Source organism: Rana temporaria, chromosome 5, assembly GCF_905171775.1.
Source record: "Rana temporaria chromosome 5, aRanTem1.1, whole genome shotgun sequence".
NCBI lineage: Eukaryota > Metazoa > Chordata > Amphibia > Anura > Ranidae > Rana > Rana temporaria.
The window spans coordinates 231845047-231869742 of NC_053493.1; the positions used below are offsets into that span (position 1 = coordinate 231845047).

Genomic DNA, 24696 nt, shown 5'->3' on the forward strand with positions numbered 1-24696 from the left:
TTGCTCCCACTTTCGGCATAGATCGCTGCAGTATCCACGGTGATCTATGCCATGTCCTTCCCCCTCGCTGTCTTCTGGGAGACACACAGGTCACAGAAGACAGCAGGGACCAGTGAAATTTCACAGCGCAACTCGTGCATGCGCAGTAGGGAACCAGGAAGTGAAGCTGCAAGGCTTCACTTCCTGATTCCCTTACCGAAGATGGCAACGCCTCCACCCGAGAGACAGATCGGCTTTGAGTGCCGACATTGTGGGTGCCCTAGACAGGTAAGTGTTCATATATTAAAAGTCAGCAGCTGCAGTATTTAAAGCTGCTGACTTTAAAAAAAAAAAAATTTCAGCGGAACGTTTTAAGGTTTCTTGGCTGTCGCTTGGCAATTTGAAGTTTCAGTTGTCTCCATACATTTTCTAAAGGGATTAAGCTCTGGAGACTGGCTAGGCCACTCCATTACCTTAATGTGCTTCTTCTTGAGCCACTCCTGTGTTGCCTTGGCGTTATGTTTTGGGTCATTGTCATGCTGGAAGACCCATCCACGACCCATCTTCAGTGTTTTGGCTGAGGGACGAAGATTCTCATCCAAGATTTTACAATATATGGCCCTGTGTATTAGCCATTCAATGCAGCAAAGTCGGCCCGTAACTCTAGCAGGGAAACCACCCCAAAGCATAATGTTTCCACCTCTGTGCTTGACTGTAGGGACGGTGTTTTTAAGGTCATAGTCATCATTTTTCTTCCTCCAAACACAGCGAGTCGAATTTAATAAAAAAAATAAAAAAAATGTTGGTTTCATCTGACCACAGCACTTTCTCCCAATCCTTCTCTGAATCATTTAGATGTTTATTGGCAAACTTCAGATGGGACTGTACATGTGCCTTCTTGAGGAGCGGGATCTTGTAGATGCTGCAGGATTTCAATCCATGGAGGCGTATTGTGTTACCAATGGTTTGTTTGGTGACTGTGGTCCCAACTGCCTTGAGATCATTAACAAGCTCCTCCCATGTAGTTCTGGGCTGAGGTCTCACTTTTCTCATGATCATCCTTACCCGATGAGGGGAAATCCTGCATGGAGCGTCAGACCGAGGGAGATTGATGGTTATTTTGTATTTCTTCCATTTGTAAATAATCGCTCCAACAGTTGTCTCCTTCTCACCAAGCTTCTTCCTGATGGTCTTGCAACTAATTCCGGCCTTGTGCAGGTCTACAATCTTATCCCTGATGCCCTTTGACAGCTCTTGCCCATGGTGGTGAGGTTTGAAATGAAGAAAGATTCTGTGGAGTTGTTGGAGCACCTTCTTAAATTGACAGGACTAATCTGTGTACCACAAGAGTACATACTAGTCTGTGGGAGCCAGAATTATTGTTGGTTGGTAGGGGATCAAAAACGTATTTTACTCACTGAACTGCAACTTAATTTATAACATTTGTATCGGGTTGTTTTTCTGGAATTTTGGTTGATATTCTGTCACTATCCTTTTATATTCACCTATGATAACAATTATAGACCCTTCAATTTGTTGTAAGTGGGCAAACGTACAAACTCTGCAGGAAATCAAATAATTTTTACCACTGTATGTAAAACATTAAAAATATTGGTCTATACTGTTTAAAATCCAGTAATACACTGTCTCGCCCTGCTTTGCACATACTCAGTTGCTCTCTGTTTTTAGGCACTCCTGAACTTGTAGAGGCCGATCTGCTGACAGCGTTAAAGTAGAATTAAACCCTCCTATCCTGTACAGCCATAGAAGATGCTTCTGTTTGATCTGTAACTACCATGGTGCTGCACATGTGATCAGTTAGGACACTAGCCATTTGATGGTTTGACAGTTTGGTTGAGGACACAAGCAAATGTGACAGCTAGCAATCCCGGTATTCCAGGAATGTAACTGTATTTTGAAACTGTTAAAGTGATGGGATTAATTCTTCTTTATGATTTACTGCTGTTCAGGGGCTATTGCAGCCTCCAGCAAGAACAAACACAGGAGCAATGCTGAAGTCAATTTACAGCACACACTGATTTTGGTGGCATAGGGCCAGATTCTCAAACGAGATACGACGGCTAATCTACTGATACGCCGTCGTATCTCTGTTTCTAACTATGCGGCCGATTCTTAGAATCAGTTACGCATAGCTAGCCCTAAGATCCGACAGGTGTAATTGAATTACACTGTCGGATCTTAAGGATGCAATTCTAGGCCGGCCACTAGGTGGCGAGGCCATTGCGGCCGGCGTAGAATATGCAAATGAAGACTTACGGCGATCCCCGAACGTCCCAAACGGCCCGTCTATCTAAATCTACGTTGTTTCCGTCGAGTTACGTCGCGTAAAACTAGGGCTGAGTCCTATTTGACTAAGCCATGGTAAGTATGGCCGTCGTTCCCGCGTCGAAATTTAAACCTCAACGTCGTTTGCGCAAGACGTCCGTGAATGGCGCTGGACGCCATTTACGTTAACGTCTAAGCAAATGACGTCGGTGTGACGTCAGTTAGCGCAATGCACGTCGGGTAATTTACCCGATGGAGCATGCGCAGTACGTTCGGCGCGGGAGCGCGCCTAATTTAAATGGGACTCGCCCCATTAGATTGGGCACGCCTTGCGCCGGACGGATTTAAGTTACACCGCTGCAAATTTCCAGGTAAGTGCTTTGTGGATCGGGCACTAACTTGGGAAATTTGCGGCGGTGTAACTTAAATCGGAAAAGTTAAGTTGCGCCGCCTGGCTGTGGATCTGGCCCATAATTATTATGTGGAATGTATGGTCCTTGCTAAAGAACATTATTTGTAATCAAGTGGTTATGGGTAAAGTTCTGCTTTAAGGTAAAACATTTTTTTGGGCTTTAGAACCACTTTTACCATTCATGGCTTCCAATATAAAAAATACATGACACAACACCTACCTCAGGAACCTATGCATGTCACTGGATTTCTGAAACTGCTGCTATTTAAAAAAAAAAATCTTTGAAGTGCTTTAGCAATCCAAGAAGAGGTTTTATTCAGCTTAATTGTGGCATCTGAGCCCCAGTTTCAAATTATCCTTCTCCCACTGAAAGTTTTTACAGAGCATGCAAGTCTATTTTACAACTATGCTGTCAACATTGCCTGTATATATCCTTCAAATCCAAATTACACACACTCTGTAATCTAATTTTAAAGCCAAAAAAGGGTCAAAGCCTTAGAAGTTGAATTCAGCGAGGTTGTGTTGGCGGGTATATGTTTTTAATAGTTTTCAACTTGAGCAGCGATTTTAATGGATTAAAGAAGGTGCTGCATTTTCTTTAATTTATGCATGTTATAAAAAGTTCACATTGCAGCAATTTATATATATTGTTTTAATACATTTCAATTGACTGAATACAGTAAATACGCCAGAACAAATTTAACAATTATATGATTATAAGCACTGTTGCCAGGACAACACTTCCATTTCACTTTAGGAGTTTTATTGACATATTGAGAAATATGTACAGAGGGTTGCAAAGGCAAACACGCACAAATCTATGTTACAGACCCTAGCACTACTTAAGGGCTTGCTGGAATGTTTTGTTATTCTTTAAAAGTGTTGCAATTTATGGATGTGGCTTTCAGAGCACAGCTATCTACAGTACTTTATTTTTCCTCCATATTATGTTTTGCACTTAGTTTGTAAAAAAGTTTTTCCCTACATGTCCATGACCCCTAATCGTAACCTAACCCTCTTAAGCTGACCTCAACATTTAACAAAACCACTAAACCTATCCTTTAAACTATCCCTAACGCTTAAAGAGTATGTCTGAGAAAAATAAAACAAAGAGAACATATCTGCTACATTTTTGCAATACATGCGCATTTACCCAGGTTTAAAAACACAGCAGGTACAGAAAAATGCCTGTTGACCCGGTCAGAAGTCCACAAAACATCAAGAAGTGCTGTAAGCCCTGCCCGAGTTCAACGCTGCTGTACTACAGAACGCCTCTCCCATTATGTTATGAAAATGAGGTAAGATATGCTGTTCAATAGTACAGCAGGGGAGAACTAAGCAGTATTTTTACATAGGGAAATATGCATGTACTGCTGATTTTGATTTTTTTTTTTACACATTCATAGACTTTAAAAGAGAAATATGGGTTTACAAAAAAAACCCTAGGTGAATGCAGCACTGATCCAATGCTGCATCTGTATTGTGAACTGACTCTCTAAATTGGCCTTCCAGTGCTCACTCGAGTGCAGGGTTGGGGAGAGGAGGGCTCAGTGTCCCAGCAGCACAGCTGAGAGGCTGAGGCAGCCCCTGTTCCAGCCATCTGGGTGGATCCAGACTGTAAAGTCAGGATCTTTTCCCAGCCTGGACAAGGTCAATGATGTCACAGGGAATGGGTCACAGGAGTGCAGAATGAATTGTACTCCTGTGATCCATTGGAGAAGCATAGCCAAAAAAGCTTTGGCCATACTTCTTCTTTAAGCTGAAAGGACAACGTCACCATGGAATTATCCTTTAAATTGTTCACCCACCTCCCACAGTGGAAGTCAAAAACCTAAACATTTATCTTCATATTTGCTCTTGAGATATTCACTGTGCGGCCCTTTGTGGAACGACACAGCCTTTGCATAAAAAAGTCCTGGCCATATTCAGCTCCTACAATGCTTGCAGAGAGCTGGACAATGCTGCCTATCCTCATCATTCCTATGGCTAGGTTGACCATGAGAATAGCCCCAGTCATAAAAATGAATAGATCAAACAATGCACATGGCACAGTGTAAAATCTAGGAAGCAGGGCTGCAAGTAATTAGTTACTAAAACTAAAGTTATTGGCTTCTTGTGTCGTCGTCTCGAAGCATTGGAAGTCTACAGTCCCACCTCATATTTTCGAATAGGCCCAGTTACTCAATTACATAATGGCAATAGAGACTCTGGTGGTGGAGGATGGTACGGAACCTGAGTTGACCCATACTACCTGGACTTGCTGGAGGGCCTACAGTGACTCAAACAACTTCCGGGCTGTAGTTTCCCAGCAATTTGGATGTTCTTGCCTTTCATAATCCTACTTGCTTGTTTTTGGGCACTCCTGGGAACTGGTTTTAGGAACTAGATCATCCCCGGAGCATCTGTGAGTACTCACAGGGTGGTTTCTTTCCCCCTGGTAATTCCCCTTTCTGTTCTACCATATTTTTTTTTACTAGCTGGTCGTATTTTGTCAATTGGTTGTCCATCTTGGACAAACATTTTTCTTTGGTGATACATAGGTTAGTTGAATTTTTCCTATGCTCCTGATGTGCTCCCTCTGTTAATGATTGTGGTTGTTTTACTATTACAGATACGGGCATGTGTTTTTTGTACTTTCCCTGTGGGTATATTTGAGTTTTTCACTGTTTTCCCATATCTGTATTTTTTTTTTCTCTTCTAGAATTTAGCTGGATTATGTTGTAATGCTTTACACAATTTAATGGTATGGAATGTTACTTGATGTCTTCTAAAACTCTTAATATGTATTTTTCTAAATAAACAGTTATTTGACTAAAAAAATACTCAAGTTGTCTTCTTACCTACACTGAAACTTTACACACTTGACCCCTATTAACTAACTTTTAACATAAAAATGTTTAACCTTTAACACTTAGTCTAAACCCTAAAACCTGGCCCCCTATTTACTCTTTAGTTTCCATTAAAAAGCACCCAAAGTTTTAATTAAATGTTAAATATGAGCAAAGATCTGTAAGCACAGTAAGGGTCCTGTCACACTTCTCGGTTGCAAACAATGCATATATGGTTTTGATGCATTTTTGGCACGTTTTCTGGTTACCCGACTTCAATCTTGCACCTGTAACACATGCTTCTCAAAAAGCAACCATAGTGCGTTTTCCATTCATATCAATGGGAGGTGCATTTTTGGTGCACTTTTTAAACATGCACCAAAAACACAGCATGCAGGACGTTTGAAAATGCTCCACAGCACATTAGTGTGAAGATTTCCATAATATTTAAAGGGATACAATTTTTCATGCATTTTTGTACCTTTTTTTTTCAAATGATCTTGCCAAGTGACTTTCTATTGCTAGCAACCAAGAACAAGGTACATTTCCACAACGAGTATTGTTCAGCCACTACATGCAAGAGGTCCTTTAGGCAACAGTGGAGAGAAATCTATGCTGTCCACAGAAACCATATTGGGCACTATGGCAGCTGCCTGGTTGGCTGTTTTGTTTTTTCCTAGGGTAACCCAAAACATACTGGCTTCTAAACAACGTTCCTACATTATCACTGTACTAAGGACAATGTGACTGGCTCTGTGTAGTCTGAAAAGCAGTGTGTAATAGACCGACACATATAAAAAAAAACAAAATAAAGTCATCTGCTTTGACTTTGTAAACTATACTAAAGGGATAACGTATAACTTATTATGCCAGCACTTTATCTTTGCTTCAAATATACCTACATATAGCACAAATGTAAATGAGCCATACAGGAAGTAAAATTAAAAATCGATTATATCTGCAATTATGCTTCATTCTTAATCTATCATCCACTAACTTGGCAGTAAACATTTATAATTTTTAAAAAATCATTACCTGAGTGCCAAACAACAACCTTCCAAATAACTCCTTTGACTCTTCAAGTCCACCTTCATAGTAAACAGCACCTGTAGAAACATATAGGCAAATGTATTAGAACATTTTGCCAGGACCTTATAGCATAAGGTCCAAACTCTTAACACAAACATCTGTTGAAACATGTTCTTGAGTATTAAAGGACAACAATACAACTCCTCCCTCCTCCTAATCCTCCCACCCCTTCTGAACTAATGTTGTGGAAATATAATGAATATGTATTTAATATGTATTGTCATAGTGTCACCCATTGTTGGTTCTCCCGCAACCCGCTCTAAAGAGCTGACTGGGGCGGACTGAGACTGGTTGAGATACACTTCCTGATTTGGAGAAGGGTGTTTGTGGAGTATGGGTGTCGACCGGCGAAAGGGCCCCTGTGTCATGCACAGAAATTCGCCTGTGCAATGCATCCACTCTGCAAACGCATTGTCGGTTTAGCAGGTGTACGCTCCTGTCATCTCTCGGTACCCCATATTCATTCACCTAAAGTGGGGGGCCGGTATCTCGGGGGCCCCTTTATTAAAGGGGGCTCCCAGATTCCGATAAGCCCCCTGCCCGTAGACCCCGACAACCAACGGCCAGGGTTGTCGGGTAGAGGCCCTGTCCTTATCAACATGGGGACAGGGTGCTCTGAGGTGGGGGGCCGCAGTGCGCACCCCCTGCCCCAGAGCACCCAACCCCCCCTGAGCTTGGTACGGCTCAGGGGGGGGCGCTCGCTCGTCCCCACTCCTTTCCTGACCGGCGTGCTTTGGATACGGGTCTGGTATGGATTATAGGGGGACCCCTACGCCGTTTTTTCGGCGTAGGGGGGTTCTCCTTACAACCCATACCAGACCTAAGGGCCTGGTATGCCCCTGGGGGGGGAACCCATGCCGTTTTTTTATTTAAAATTTGGCGTGGAATTCCCCCTCATGATTTATACCAAACGCTGCAGCTAGAATTGGCGGGAATACAAGTCGGATCCCCGTCGCTTCTATGACGGCTTTTTCCCCATCTCGGCCAGCCGGCTCGGCGCTGGGGCTCGTAGGTGGTCAATCTCGCTAAGAAAGAGAGCGAGATTGACACAATATCGCGGTCACCCACTGTATCAGTGCTTTTAAGACAGATAGTTTTGCAGCCAAACCCTGGAAATGCCTTCAAACAGAGTCACCACATTAGTGGAGGAAGACCGGGGTTTATGAGGTATGTTCAAATTTTCTTTGGTCTACCTCATATACTTTAGGCCTCAACTGTATAAATTACATTAGTACCTACCTAAATAGTGATTTTTCATTGTGTTAAAAAAAATAAAAAATTTTTTTGGTAAATCAGCCATTATCAAAAGCATGGAAACAATTCCCTGGATTGATAATGCATGGAATTTTTCCTTTTTGATTAATCAAATGGTAGTATGTTTTATAGCTTGAATTGACACCTTTAACACTTGTTACGGGATTTTGATGCCTAAGGCCCATAGATTTAATTTGTCCAGTTTTGGTGATCTTTTCCTTTAGCGCAAATGTTTCCTGATAAATATGTTGTAAGGGGTTTTTAAATACACACGAGTATGAGCAAACAAATACTTAAAGGAGTTGTAAAAGCATTTTTTTTTCTCTAAATTGCTTCCTTTACCTTAGTGCAGTCCTCCTTCACTTACCTCATCCTTCGATTTTGCTTTTAAATGTCCTTATTTCTTCTGAGAAATCCTCACTTCCTGTTCTTCTGTTTGTAACTACACACAGTGATGGAAGGCTTTCTCCCTGGTGTGGAGAAAGCCTCTTGAGGGGGAAGGGGTCGAGCAGGAGGGTCAGGATGCTACCGTGTTTCCCCGAAAATAAGACCTACCTCGAAAATAAGACCTAGTGTGATTTTCGGGAAGGGCTGCAATATAAGCCCTACCCCGAAAATAAGACCTAGTTTACAGTGCTGCCCACTCTATTACAGTGTTATTAAGTGTAGAGAGTGTGTGTGTGTGGGTGTTTAGGCGATCTAGTTGTGCCAAATACCTTCGGCATATCGCTGACCTTCCGCTGCTCTCAGCTCATCTCACGCTGCTTTCCTCTTCTCCTCTCAGATGTCAGTGGGGGATCTCAAGCTCCCCTCCCTCTGCAGTTCTCGGAGCTTGGAAGAGGCTTCCGACGGAGCACAGAAGCGCCGAGCGGCGCACAACTGATATTACTCTGCTTATTTGCAAGCTGTCAGCAGGGGATGTTGGGCCCCCCTTTCTCTGCAGTTCTCGGAGCTTGGAAGAGGCTTCCGACGGAGCACAGAAGCACCAAACGGCGCACGGCTGATGTCACTCCGCTCTGCTTATGGTATTTACAAGCTGTCAGCAGGAGATGTTCGGCTGGCCATGGAAGCGCCGAGCGGCGCTCAGCTGATGTCACTCTACTCTTCTGCAAGCTGTCAGCGGGGATGTCAGGCCCCCCTGCCTCTGCAGTGCTCGAAGAAGGGGAAGAGAGCTTTGGTGGGTTACAGATGTGCCAAGCACTATAAGGTATGTGGCACTAATGGATTGCAGAGACATACACATTTTGCAATATGTAGTGGATTCTAGGATTTTACAAGCACTTTACACCGTTCCACAGGGGATTTATGACAGGCATGGGGGAGAGAAGACAGCACACGGCATGATAAGACCTACCCCGAAAATAAGCCCTAGTGTGTTTTTGGGTGCCAAAATTTATATAAGACCCGGGCTTATTTTCGGGGAAACATGGTATCTACTTTGCAGATAGAGAAAGGAGCTGTGTGGGCATCCTGACCCTCCTGCTCGCTCCCACCCCCCTCAGGAGGCTTTCTCCACACCAGGGAGAAAGCCTTGCATTACTGTGTGGAGTTACAGACAGAAGAATAGGAAGTGAGGATTTCTCAGAAGAAATAAGGACATTTAAAAGCAAAATCGAAGGATGAGGTAAGTGAAGGAGGACTGCACTAAGGTAAAGGAAGTTATTTAGGGATTTTTTTTTTTTTACAACCCCTTTAATAATGTATAAAAAAGTCCTAAAACTCATATTTTATTTTGATAGATGTCAAAGAGTTAAATCACCTATCATTTTTTTTTTCCTGGGGGACTCTAGCGGAAACATATATATACCCTAGAGCTGTCAGGTCTTCATACCTGCTGTGTCCATTATGAAAAATATATTTTACATTACATCGAACAGTAGGAACTGAAACGCCAAAGGTATGTGGGAGCACTCAAAGTTCTCAAGTAGACACAGCTAGAAATTATGGCAGGGAGAACTTGTTGTTGGAGTATAAAAAAAAAAACATAAGAAAGCGGGGCTGATTCAGTACACCAGAATCCACCTATAACTAAAATATCACTTTTGGTAGACTAACACTTTCAATAATGTAACATCTTGCTAGTTGTAATAAAGATACAGCAAGTGTTTTTTTTTAAGGTAGTGAACAAAAAATGTTTAACTACTAAACACAGGTAATATTTTCAGTTAAGGTTTATAAAAATCTTACTATGTGATAAGAGTTTTGACCCAATAAATGGGACATGGCGCATTCCTGCATGGGAGGAAAAATCTGTTCTTTGGTCAGTGTTACAGTGAACTGGCATCTTGTTTGCCATTACTGTCAAATTAGGATTCTCTGAAAGAGACTGTAAGGGGACATATATCTTAACCACTTAAGACCCGGACCATTATGCAGGTAAAGGACCTGGCCCCTTTTTGCGATTCGGCACTGCATCGTTTTAACAGACAATTGCGCGGTCGTGCGATGTGGCTCCCAAACTTTTTTCTTACAAATAGAGCTTTCTTTTGGTGGTATTTGATCACCTCTGCGGTTTTTATTTTTTGCGCTATAAACAAAAATAGAGCGACAATTTTGAAAAAAAAACCAATATTTTTTACTTTTTGCTATAATAAATATCCCCCAAAAATATATAAAAAAACATATTTTTTCCCTCAGTTTAGGCTGATACTTATTCTTCTACATATTTTTGGTAAAAAAAAAAATCGCAATAAGCATTTTTTAATTGGTTTGCGCAAAAGTTATAGGGCTAGATTCAGCAAAGAATTACGCCGGCGTATCCATAGATACGCCGCGTAAATTCAAAGCTGCGCCGGCGTATCTACTTTCTGTATTCAGAAAGCTAGATACGCCGACATTAGCCTAAGATACGACTGGCATAATTCTCTTACGCCGTCGTATCTTAGGGTACATTCTCACGCTGGCCGCTAGGTGGCGCTTCCGTCGTTTTTGGCGCAGAGTATGCAAATTACCTAGATACGCCGATTCACAAACGTACATTCATTTTTTACGTTGTTTGCGTAAGGTTTTTTCGGCGTAACGTTGTGCCTGCTTCTATGAGGCGCACTCAATGTTAAGTATGGACACTTGCTCCTGTAAGTTGCGGCGGCGTAGCGTAAATAGGATACGCTGCGCCGCCGTAAGATCAGGCGCATCTACCTGAATCTAGCCCATAGCGTTTACAAAATAGGGGATAGTTTTATGTCATTTTTATTAATATTTTTTTTTTACTAGTAATATCAGCGATCAGCAATTTTTTTCATGACTGCGACATTATGGTGGACACATCCGACACTTTTGACACATTTCTGGGACCATTGTCATTTTCACAGCAAAAAGTGCTATAAAAATGCACTGATTACTGTGAAAATGACAATGGCAGTGAAGGGGTTGACCACTAGGCACTAAGGGGTTAAGTGTGTCCTAAGGGAGTGATTTTTACTGTAGGGGGGCGTGGCTGGACGTGTGACGTCACTGATCGTCGTTCCCTATAACAAAGAACAGACGATAAGTGACTAGCCACAGAGAAGAATGGGGAAGGTTTGTTTACACTCACCTCTCCCCATTCTTCAGCTCCTGTGACCCCGATTGTGGGACACCGGCGGGGATCGGGTTCGTGGATCCCGTGGGCGGTGTCAGGGAGCTTCGGACCGGGTCGCGAGCATGCACCGCCGGCGGCACGCCCCACGACTGGACACTTAAAGGGCAACGCACCTGTACGTGCCTGTGCCCAGCCGTGCCATTCTGCCAACATAGATCGGCGTTAGGTGGTCCTTAAGTGGTTAAGATAAACCCAGACAAGCTATTATATCTTCTATAATTAACAGTCAAATGCATAAACATATTTTACTGCGTGCAGAAGACATCCCATCTATGCATATTTGCATATACAGATACTGCAGGAGTGGGAGCTGTCAAGACAGAATTAAATATTGCTGCAGTACTGCACTCAGAGATTATAGTGCAAAGCAATTAAATATGCTGGGACTATATAAAAAGATGATAAAAATATGATGAAAACCACCTGACAGTCCTGAAACAAACAAGATTCAAATTACTTATGGATGCATCTCTCATCACAAAACCAAACCTTAGAATTTCGGGGGGAAAAAAACCCTTATACATTCAAATCTTTCTCAGACAGATGTTTCTAATAAGGCTGTAAGAATCCATAAATTGTTCATGCACAAAATCAAAACTATACACTAATTACCCATCAGAGCTTCAAAGCAGTTTGCCATGGCATGCCGCAAATCTGATTCTCTACACAAGTCTGGTCCATGAGCATACAGCATAAAACGATCCAGTTCCAGTTTCTATAGAAGAATAGAAGATCATATTAACCACACACAGTTCCTGTCATAATTGTGCACACATATAAAAAGAGCATTTCTTTTTTCCTTTGGTCTCTTCTATTTTATATTACATGAAAGCATCCTCTATATATTAAATTACAGTACATATGAAAAAATGGCTTCATTTTAATAGAACTCCTTCAGGTAGTTAAATGCAATTTCCAAAGACAATATCCCTACTTTCCTGGGACCCCTGCCTGTAGAGGTCCTTACCTACAATCCCTTTGTAAACAGCAGTATGGACATGAACCTGTCTGTGGATGTAATCTAGGCTATTAATATTTAAAAGTTCCCATGGAAAATCTTTGAACAGCATGGCAAGGAAGGCCCTCTGTTTTATTACCCTTAGTCACAAACAAGCAAGTTCGATTTCTTTACATGCAGCAAACAAACAAACTGACATGGGTGCCGATGTGGTTAAAGTACAAGTAATCCTATAATGTATTGATTAAGAAGGCAATCTTGAGAAAGCTACATGAGCCATCATTTTTATTTTACTAATATGTCACTAGGTGGACACCATGTCTCCAATTTTTGATCATGGGGATTTCAGTGGCTTAACCAGTTTATTTATTTTACATTATTTAATAATATGTAAAAGATGAAGGGTGTTCTTACTTGAATTTTTGCTTTTGAGGTGCTTTACTTTCTCAGAAAGTCAATGTACAGCTCAGGGCCTGGGTAAACTGCTTTGCTGGAGTATCTCTAATGCCCCGTACACACGATTGGAATTCGGAAGACTTTTTCCATCGGAAATTCCGATGAATTCCGTCGGAGTTTCGATAGAGAACATGTTCTCTGTTACTCCGATGGAATTCCGTTGGAATTCCGATGTGATTTTGGTCAGACAAAGGTCCGACCATGTGTACGGGGCTTAAGATTTCAGAACCCAAAAGTCAACCCTCTAGCCAGCAGTGTTAATTACGTTGACTAAAACATTTTAGTCAACTAAATGAATACCATTTTAGTCGACTAAAATACGACTAAAACACCTAAAACTAAAATGGCATTTTAGTCAAAAAACTAAAATGACATTTTAGTCAAAAGAATAAGACTAAAACTAAATAGAATTTTGACTTCAAAATTAAAGGAGTTGTAAAGGAATTTTTTTTTTTTGCTGAAATTACTGTTTACAGGGTATAGAGACAAAGGGCCAGATTCAGGTACAAATGCGGCGGCGTAACGTATCGTCTTTACGTTACACCGCCGCAAGTTTTTTTCGTAAGTGCTTGATCCACAAAGCACTTGAGTATAAACTTGCGGCGGAGTAACGTAAAGACGTCCAGCGCAAGCCCGCCTAATTCAAATGGGGTGTGTACCATTTAAATTAGGCACGCTCCCGCGCCGAACGTTCTGCGCATGCTCCGTTAGTAAATTTCCCGACGTGCTTTGCGTGAAATTACGGCGCCCCGACAGGTTTGTGAATGGCGACGTGCGTAACGTACTTACGCCGAAAAAAAAAATAATTAAATCCGACGCGGGAACGATTTAGAAGGGAAATGAAAGGAAAAGGTAAGTGAACCAACAATGCACTAGCTTAAAGGAACCTATTTAGAAAATAAGAGACAAACCTTTACAACCCCTTTAAGACTATAGCAACATGCACACTATCAGTTTTCCTGCAGATTTTTCTCTTCAGGTTTACCAAAACCATCTAATATGAGGTAAAACCTTAAGAGTTTCAATTCTTATGCAATCAGGCAGGCCCTTGTACTACATGGTTTTGGAAAAACTGAAGAGAAAAACCTGCAGGAAAACTGATGGTGTGTATGGGGCTTAAAACTAAATCTAAATTTGCTGCCAAAATTAACACTGCTGGCCAGGACAGAAAAAGTGTAATTAATGGGATGTTGCCCACTGAAACCAGATTACTAGGTTGATATTTACCAGTACAAATTATTAACGGTTGCAGCTAAACAGTTGTACTTTTAATTGCCCCAATTTTCACATATTTGCCTATATGTGCTTACCGACCCCACTTAGGAAACATGCAGCAAAACACAATTCCAAAATGCCAGAGACTTTAGTTCTGATGATGATATCTGCTGTTGATTTAAAGAAGAACTATAGGCAAAAACTTTTTTTTTTTTGCATATAGCAAAGGAGGTGTATACCCAATGTCAGTTTTTTTTTTGCCATCTGTGTCTCAGTGGGGAGATTTACCTTCACTTCCTGTCCCATATCCAAAACGGAGTGAGAGGAAATTCTTGCAAATTAAAGTGGTAGTAAACTCTGTACTACCACTTTTACCTACAGGTAAGCGTATAATAAGGCTCACCTGTAGGTAAAAAGAATATCTCCTAAACCTGCACGGTTTGGGAGATATTCCCCTCGCAATGAGCCGCTGATTGCAGCGGCGCATGCACAGCGGGGATCCTCGGCTAAAGGGCCGGCACCCGCCGGACCTTGCCGGAAAGAAGTCTCCCGCGTGCATGCGCGGGAGTGACGACATCGCTGCTCCAGCCAATCACAGCGCTGGAGCGGCGATACCCGGAAGACACGCCGAGGCAAGATGACATCTCCCTCTGCGTGGAACAGGTAAGATCCCCACGCTTCGTTCCAAGGTAAGTATTTCATAATGAGCTATGTATGCGGTGCATACTAGCTCGTTATGCCTTTAGCTTTTCAGGTGTGTAAAAAAAAAAAAAAAAAAGCTGCTGCGGGTATAAAACCGCTTTAAGGGAATCCCTTGGGGACCCCCAGGTCACCAGAACTAGTATCCCTTATTGAAGATTTCCTCTCTATTACTTTTCTAGAGACAGCCCAAAAAATTGGATTTTCTTTTGCTTTCACTTTCATTTTCATTGATAAAGGTAAACAGGACAAATAGAGAAAGTGAATTTCCCTATTGGGAGCACTAACAGCAATTAAAACTGACAGGTGTTCTAGCTCATCTACACTCAACCTAAAAACAAGTTTGCTTTTAGTTATGCTTTAAGTAGGTATTTAGTATGTACAGATCTAAAATATTCATATGGAAGTGGTAGGCAGTGCCAAAATGTAACCCCACAACAAAGAAGGTACGTAAAGGGATTTGTTTTATCAGCAGCACAACTGATGTTCACTATACAATTTACAATAATGTTGGAAAACACAAAGCAGCATCACAAGCTAGAATTTTTTTTTTTAAACAATACCCATCAGGTGGTAGCTACATTTTTGTTTTATTTTATAGGCTTTGGTCCCTTTATTTTACCTGATGATCCAGCCAGTAAGTATGTTGTACTTCAACAGAAGAGGTTGTCCTGCAGATGTAGCAGTAACACCCCCCCAAAAATTAAATACAATTGTTGCTGTAATTGCGTAAAAGTGTTGAAGCTGGAGTTTGGCTTCAATTTGTTCGTATATCTAAATCTGCTAGTGCATCAAATACTCCCCTCTCCCAGAGTAACACTGTTGCTGTCCAAAGGTGTCTTTGTTGCCCCTTTATCCAGAAAGTAGGCATGCCAATACAAGAGGTGGGTTACTGGCAGAATAACCAGGTGAAAACAGAGGTGATTGAGACAAAAAAAAAAAAAGGAATGCCGCCACCAAATCAACAGGGATGGCACGCTGCAACATGTTTAATTTTTGGTTTAATTCCGCTTTAAGCCTGGACAATTCTAACTGACTGCAAAAACAAAAAAAAATAAAACATACCTTACAGTTTACAGTATTCATTAGGGATGCACTGCTAAATAATGCTGATAATAGTATGCTACATCCCACTGACTTCAATGCACAATTGCGTCCCATTGACTTCAATGCAAAAACACCCTATATATTGACTTCAATGCAAAATTGTATCCCATTGACCTCAATGCAAAAATGCCAGCACTGTCGCACTTTCAATGAGCAGTCATGCAACACTGTACCCAACTAGAGCTTTCCTTTGGTGGTATTTGTTGCTAAATAAATGAAAAAAAGACTGAAAATGTGGAAAAATAACCCAAATCAGTGTATATTGTTTAGTCTGTAGGAAAGTTATATAAAAAAAATATGGTATATAATGTAACTGAAAATTGATCAATCCTGACAAGGACAGTACAAACACCCCCCAAATTACCTCTTTTTGGAAAGTAGACAGTCCAAGGTATTTAGTAAGAGGCATGGCAGGTTTTTTTTAAGTTGTAATTTTATTGTCATAATTATTATTTTTTTTTTTTACATACTATCACCAGTGCAGTACAGTGTCATCAAACTGGTGTGGCAGTGATCAGGAACACTGACTGGTGACAATATGAAAAATAAATATATATTTTTTTTCTTGACTTTTTTTTTTAACACTCTGTGACCAGAGCAATATAATGTTACCATAGTAACATTGTGCTACTCTGGGGAAGTGATCAAGATTTTATTTGTTTACACATTAGGAATGCTTATAGCAGTTTATTACATTGCTATAAGCAAGCATTTTACTGAATTTATTCAGTTTGTTTTGTTGTGATTACTGTAGCTATGATTGGTCAAAGCTAAATCACATGTAATAGATGGGCTGTGATTGGCCCTGTCTGTACCATGTGATCAAATTGACCAATCACAGCTAGCAACACAATTGTACACAATTAATGGCATGAAAGGAAGTCATACATTGTTTAAAACAGTCATGCGACCTGCTGTGATTGGTCACAGTGGTTATATGGTACTGGCAGCGAGCCGGTACACTGATCAGTCGTTGGCGGTATCTGGTGGACACAGCTGGTGACAGATTGTGCGAGCGGCGCCTCCTGAGAGGACATCATATGATAGATGAAAAAAGGATGAGACACTGAAGAAAAAGCAATAAAAAAAGATGAAAAACGGACATCAGCCGATGTAAAAACAGACGTTCGCGGATGTAAAACGGACGTTCGCGGACATGAAAATGGATGTCAAAATTGACATCTGCATCCGATTTTTAACCCAAAAAAATAAATAAATGAACTAAACTGAACAGAAAGAAAAAAAGAAACATCCATGTGAATTGGCCCTTAGAACATTTGACAATGTGGGACAACTGTTCCTCCCATTTCTTATATACATATCACACAGACAGGAAGTGACGTTAAAACTCATCTCCGCTCTAGCCAAAAACAAAACATATATATATATTTTATTTTTTTACCGAGTTGGTCTTTAATATTTGAAGATATTTATAAAGTATTTTTAATATTAGTTCCATATTACTCTTTACTGAAAGTCTTAAAATATAACTTAGAAGTAACTCGCTGTTCAGTTCCCCATTTACCATGCAGGTCAGTTCTCATTCCCAAATGCTGGATGAGACTGAAATTCTTTATACATGAGGTTCATGGAAGGTTAAACACTAACAGAAATATCTGTCTAAAAAGCTTGAAATCTAACACTGCTAAAGAAGCACTTACCTTTTCTGTTAAGTGCTTTGAAATTTTAGCTCATTTTATATTACCATCTATATAATGCATCTTGCATTACGACAAGCTCTGGACGTTTTTTTTCTAAATGTACAGGGAACTTTTTCTAAAACTGTATTGTACAGGCTAAAATGTCTTCCTCCAACAGTAGTAGTGGTATGTGTAGGCATGTTATACAAGAGCCTCAAAAACATGATACTAAAAGAATAAAGCACTTAATTGAGGTTTTTTGATTGTTATCACAAGGAGTCCATTACAGATCATCATCAAAACAATTGTGTTTGTATTATAACGGGTTCATCATTAGTGTCTGAATGATTTACCACCTATAGCACTGCAAGAAATTCCCTTGCCTGCCACATAAAGGTATCTGTAGCAAGCAAGTAATTGAGCTACTATTGCAGTTTTCTTTTTTGGAGCAAACTAGTTCCTTGGCTGCCAAGCTTATCCAATGGCTTCAGTACTTTCTAAGCCACTAAATTGATGAAGTATTAAAGGGGTTGTAAAGGTAAAAAAAAAAAAAAATCCCTAAATAGCTTCCTTTACCTTTAGTGCAGTCCTCCTTTACTTACCTCATCCTTCGATTTTGCTTTTAAATGTCCTTATTTCTTCTGAGAAATCCTCACTTCCTGTTCTTCTGTCTGTAACTACACACCGTAATGCAAGGCTTTCTCCCTGGTGTGGAGAAAGCCTTTTGAGGAGGGGGAGAGCAGGCAAGTCAGGACACTCTCTACTTCGCAGATAGAGAAAGGAGCTGTGTGTTAGTGGGTGTCCTGACACTCCTGCTGGCCCCCTCCCCCCTCAAGAGGCTTTCTCCCCACCAGGGAGAAAGCCTTGCATTACTGTGTGGAGTTACAGACAGAAGAACAGGAAGTGAAAATTTCTCAGAAGAAATAAGGACATTTAAAAGCAAAATCGAAGGATGAGGTAAGTGAAGGAGGACTGCACTAAGGTAAAGGAAGCTATTTAGGGGGAAACAAATGTTTACCTTTACAACCCATTTAAGAATAGGAGCTCTGCATATTTGTCTTGGACAAGTGTCTCAAAGTGTTTGAGTCTGAGGCAGCCATGTATCTAGTATTCTTAGGAGGAGGTGAGCAGTGATAACACTGAAAGATCTCTAGCTGCCTGTAATACACAAAGTGTTTCATGAGGGTAGAGCCTGCGTATCGATGGCCGACTCAGACCATGAAAGGGTAGTCAAAACTAGAGGCTTATCCTTCAAAATAACTGGGGACGTAACAACGACACGTAAGGTCTGTCCCTTACAGGACCTCAGGTGCAAGTGTTTCTCGCATGGGTAGGACAAAATTCCAAGAAGTGACCTGCCTGGGCACATTAAAGGCACAATCTTTTGCTCCTCCTGAAGGCCCTCATTCGTACAGAAACATGTGAAGCTCAACTACATGGGTTCTACTTCACTGGCAGACTCGGTACCAGGAGGCATGGGAGGTGAGGAAGGCAAGGGTGGGACTGCAAAGCTCGGAGTCAAACGTACAGGAGGCTACCACAAGCGCTGTTTTAAAGGAAGGTCTTTCTCAAAGTATGGAGCAAATGAGAATGGCAAACGTGATCAACTTTTTCTGATCTGTAGGTATGTCTCGGGCTGCCATCTCATCTTTGATGTTATCTGAGAGACCATGAGAAAAAGCAGGCACAAGGGCCTCATTGCTCCAAGCGACCTCTGCTGCCAAAGTACAGAATTCAATGGCGTAATCGGCAACAGTTCTCATAGTCTGTTTGATGGACATAAGGCTCTTGGCAGCAGAAGTGGAGCGTGCGGGAACGTCAAATACCCTTTTAAAAGGAAGCCACAAACTCTGGTTACATCAGGACAATGGGTTTTTGCATCTCCCCTAGAGGGTTTTCCAGGCCAAAGCTCTATCAGAAAGCAAAGAAATAATGAAGCCTACTTTGCTTTTGTCCATGAGGAATGCCTGGGGCACCATCCCAAAGTATATTCCAACCTGGGTAAGAAACCCTCTGCATTGAGCTGGATCGCTCCCAAATCGATGGGAAAGCGAAGCAGAACCAGACAAACCTCTTACAGAGGTAATATTCAAGGCAGGTGCCTGCACAGAGACTGGAGTAGCAGCAGGGATGGCCTGCAACACAGTTTGTACTGGAACAGCCACAGTGGGAAGATCCAGGCAAGCAGTGAGAATCAGAAGTGTCTGTAATGCTATGGCAAACTGATCAATGCAGTGATCCTGCTCATTCAACCTGGAAACAAATATTACTGCTAGGTGGATTGCCTACATCATCTTAATTCATGGCCCTCGTCTACTGTCAGGAACCATGAAACAGATGGAGAGAAAATGCAGTAAAAATCACACCTTTTAATAAAATGGTAAAAATGGTATAACTGGGAAAAAATAGCCAAAACATAGCCAGGGTTCGTGGGTAGTCAAAACAAGCCAGAAATTCAGGAAGACAGAGATCAGAGTAGTCAGAGGCAGCAGAGAGGATCAGGAACCAGAAGGGACGTCAGCCAGGCAAGTCTTCAACAGGAGCACAGCAGAGTCTCTAGATAATTTGACCAAGGCAAAGGCATTGAAGAAATGAACCAGGCAGTTTAAATAGCCAGAAGGGGCGGGCTGTGGGCTTGATAGACAGGCAGGAGATGATCAACAGGGGGAGCCACCATGGCATGATAAGTACTGGCAATTAACTGAGCAACCTAAACACAGAGAAGCCCTGACAAAAGCTTATTTTTTTTTTTTTTTATTAAAACATCAAACATGGTATCGTTTTGCACAGAGCAGCACCGATCCTCTTTTTCTGGGGTCACCCGCTGGCACTCCAGGCTCCTCTTGGAAGCCCCCTTGGAAAGCCCTTGGAGCACCAATACATGCTCGCTTCTGAGCTGCCCTGTCTACTTCTATTGACAGAGTGGTCAGATCGCCCCGCCCTCTTGGCACACAATTTGATTGATAGCAGCGGGAGCCAATAGCTCCCGCTGGTATAAATCTGCCCAGGGAGGAGGGAGACAGTGGCAAGAGCCACTGCTCTTGTGCACACTGCTGGATCAGATTGGGCTGAGGTAAGCAAAAGGAAGGGCTGGGGGGATTTTGCAACACAGAAGGTTAAAACCTGAAAGTGGTTCTACAGGCAGAAGGTTTTTTTTTATCTTAATGCAACTTCTGTGTGCAGCAGCCCCCCTCATACTTACCTGGGCCCCATGTTGATCGTGCTGTCCAGGGCTCTGCCTCCTGATTGGGTGAGATACTCAGCGGGCACCATTGGCTCCCACTGATGTCAATCAAAGTCAGTGAGCCAAAGAAGAGAGAGGGGACAAGGCAATAGTCAGCTGCTTGCTGTGGGATCACTCGGCAGGAGGGAGGGGGCATTTTTGTGGCAACCTTCTATCTATTCACTGTTCTATGCTTTAGTCTGTGTTAATGTTGAATGTAGAAAGGAAAGAAAAAAATATCAAATGTCTATACTGGTAGTGAGTGTTCTATAGTTCTAGTTACTAGCAGAAGATGCTCTCAAACAGAAAGCAGAATAAATGAGATTGGTAACTGCTGGGTTAAAGCATTCATTTTAACTAGAATAGAAACGGCAATTTAATGCAATGGAATAGTTCAATGTCGTTGTTAACATTCAGAGTGATAAAATATTTATTGGCATATCTGAAATGTCTTATACTGTAAGATACATTAAATAACTGCCTGTCACAGAGCTCTTTGGGTTACAAAATTGGCACAAATGTACTTTGATCATTTTTTTTTTAAATTGCAATAAAAAAAAAAAAAAAAAATTCTTACATTCTTTATGTAATAAGAGCATATTTATCTGCTAAAAATTTAAAGGTTAAGCAAGAAGAAAGTATTTTAATTGTGCGACTGTACTTTAATGCCATATTTTTCCATTATTGCTGATTAGATACTCATCTGGAAAATGGCTACAGTTGGTTTTATAATTTTTTCATCAGCAAATTAGCAGAAAGAGAATGTGTGTAGGGTGGAGAGAGGGGGAGTTCTATACATACAAATTTAGTCTATCCTAACGATTGTGACATTTATAAAGACGCAAATGCCAAAACGTAAAGCTTTTCTAGATTTTATCATCAAATTAGCTAATGAAACTCAATTTAAATAGCCAGCACTGTCACATTTTACTGTGAGAAAGCTGAAGTTAATAGGTAGGGAAAAAAGAAAGATAAATACTGAGATCAATGATTTTATTTATATATACACAGTGCCTTGAAAAGTATTCATACCCCTTGATCTTGTACACATTTTGTCATGGTACAACCAAAAACGCAAATGTATTTTATTGGGATAGACCCACACAAAGTGGCACATACTTGTGAAGAAAAGGGGAAATTATAAATGGTTTTTAACACTTTTTACAAATTAATATCTGAAAAGCGTGGGGTGCATTTGTATTCAGCCCCCATTACCCCCAAATAATATCTAGTAGAACCAATTGCCTTCAGAAGTCATCTAATAGTAAATAGTCCACCTGTGTGTAATTTAATCTCTGCTGTGAAGCCCTCAGAACTTTAGGGAACAAACAGCATCATGAAGGCCAAGGAACCCACCAGACAGGTCAGGGTTAAAGCTGTGGAGAGGTTTAAAGCAGGGTTAGGTTATAAAAAAAAATATTCCAAGCTTTAAATATCTCACTGTTCACTGCTTTACTTCAACAGGGACAGTGAAGCTGGTAAGAGTTAATGGGAAGTTGGATGGAGTCAAATACAGGGCAATCTTAGAAAAAAACCTGTTAAGAGTCTGTCAAAGACTTGAGACTGGGGCGGAGGTTCACCGTCAAGCAGGACAACAACCCTAAACATACAGCCAGAGCTACAACAGAATGTTTTAGATCAAAGCATAGTCATGTGTTAGAATGGCCCAGTCAAAGTCCAGACATAAATCCAATTGAAAATCTGGAGCAAGACTTGAAAATTGCTGTTCACAGACACTCGCTATCCAATCTGACAGAGCTTGAGCTATTTTGCAAAGAAGAATGGGCAAAAACGTCACTCTCTAAATGTGCAAAGCTGGAAGAGACATCCCCAAAAAAGACTTGCAGCTGTCATTACAGCAAAAGATGGCTCTACAAAGCATTGGGGGGGGTGAATACAAATGCATGCCATATTTTTCGCGTATTTATTTGTAAAAAAACATTTAAAATCCTTTTATTTAATTTATGATAAAATTTAGAAAATGTCGAGGGGTATGAATACTTTTTCAAGGCACTGTGTGTGTGTGTATGTATATATATATGTATATATATATACACACATACACACACACACTTATATATACAAACAAATATAGATTAATGTGTATAAAAACAGTGTGGCCATGCAGTGGGGAAACATAATTCTGGGCTGCATACTAACCAGGGATAACCAATAGGGGGAAGGAGGGTCCAATTCCCCAATACAGATATTTAGGGAGACTTCATTTAAAATACTGTGCCCAGTTCTGGAGACCTCACTTACAAACTATATTGATAAGAAAGAAAGGGTCCAGAGATGGGCAACAAAAACGGTAAAAGCTCTGAAGGATAAAACAGATCAGGAGAGACTTTAGGAGCTTAATATGTACAGTCTGGAGGTAAGAAGGGAAATGGAAGACATGATTGAAACCTTTAACCACTTAAAGCGAGGTTCTGCCGGAATTTTTTTTTTAAATAAAGTCAGCAGCTACAAATACTGCAGCTGCTGACTTTTAATATTAGGACACTTACCTGTCCAGGGCGCCCGTGATATCCTCACCCGAAGCAGACCTGTCTCTCAGCTCCCGGATTCAGGCGCCGGCATCTTCAGTAAGGGAATCAGGAAGTGAAGCCTTAGGGAAACACAGCCTGGTTCCCTACTGTGCATGCGTGAGTCGCGCTGCACATCCTGACTGTCCCTGTTGTCTTCTGGGACCTGTGCATCTCCCTGAAGACAGCAGGGGGGGTCGAAGGAGGGGCCGGACATGGCGTAGATTGCCGCAGATTCTGTGGCAATCTAGAAGTGGGAGCAAATACCTGTATTATACAGGTATCTCCTCCCTTGAAAAGTGCCAAATGTGAGGGGCGTGGCCTGCATGCATCGTGATGGATGCCTGAGCTAACAGCTCTGACTGGCATCTGGGGATTTCTCGGCCAATCCATCAAAATATCGCTCTGTGAATCGCCTGAGACTGATATTCTGTGAGGGGAGACCACACTCGATGCAGTCACGCAAGCGGATTAAAGAAACTCGCTTTAGAAAGCTGACTGACATGTCTGATATGTCAGCTGCAGCAGAGGATCAGCTTCAAAATGGCCCCCACGGATCTGAGGTAATGCCATCCTCCTATTATACTGATCTCCCTGATGAGATACAGGACAACTGGGATCCAGACTCTCATGTATTTAACCTGGAGGTGTCTCCCCCTCATAGTCCATCCTCTAAAAGTCCGGCTAAAACGCAGATGAAATATGACCATTCAGAGCAATCCCCTGTAATTCCTGCGACATCATCAAGCCAGGACCAGGTAGGCCTTAAAGTAGCATCATCAATAGCCTGTTATCCTACCTCAGGCCAACCGGTCCTTGATACTACCATGAAGGATATGCTTTTATCCCTTCAATCGTCACTTATGGTGAATATATCTGCTATGCTCAATAACTTTTCTATTGAAATGAAAGGTTTGGGAGAGAGGGTCCTCCATGTAGAAAATAAGATTGAGAAACAATCAAAAACTGTGAACAATTTGGTTAACGCATATAGAGATCAAATGAATGATGCAGATTGGATGCGTGCTAAAATCGCGGATTTGGAAGATCGCTCTAGGAGGGAAAACATTAAACTGAGGGGAGTTCCTGAATCTATTGCTCAGGCAGATCTACAAAAGTATGCGGGAGACATGATAATGGCCTTGTTACCGGACATATCCCCAATAGAAAGAATGATTGACCGTATACACCGCATTCCTAAACCGAAACACCTGGACGCATCCGTCCCACGCGATGTTCTCATGAAAATACATTTTTTCCCTACTAAAGAGAAATTGCTGACCAGAGCTCGATCCCAACCTGAACTCCCTGCCTATAAGGAGGTTCATATGTACGCTGATTTGTCAAAATATACTCTCAATATGAGAAGGCAGCTGAAAACTGTCACAAAAGCTTTAAACAACCATAAGATCCCATATAAGTGGAGACATCCTGCTACATTG

The 24696-nt window shown here is 41.5% G+C and overlaps 1 protein-coding gene across 3 annotated transcripts in view; it reads right to left on the minus strand.

Annotated features, from left to right (window-relative positions):
• The window catches only part of DROSHA (drosha ribonuclease III), a 478288-nt gene that overhangs the window by 71604 nt on the left and 381988 nt on the right, over positions 1 to 24696 (minus strand). For all 3 annotated transcript variants that reach the window (XM_040353574.1, XM_040353573.1, XM_040353575.1), the window contains 2 exons: positions 12041 to 12143; positions 6541 to 6611 (listed from right to left, as the gene is read on the minus strand). In XM_040353574.1, coding sequence (XP_040209508.1) covers positions 6541 to 6611; positions 12041 to 12143 — 174 coding nt within the window. The remainder of the gene's footprint in view (positions 1 to 6540; positions 6612 to 12040; positions 12144 to 24696) is intronic.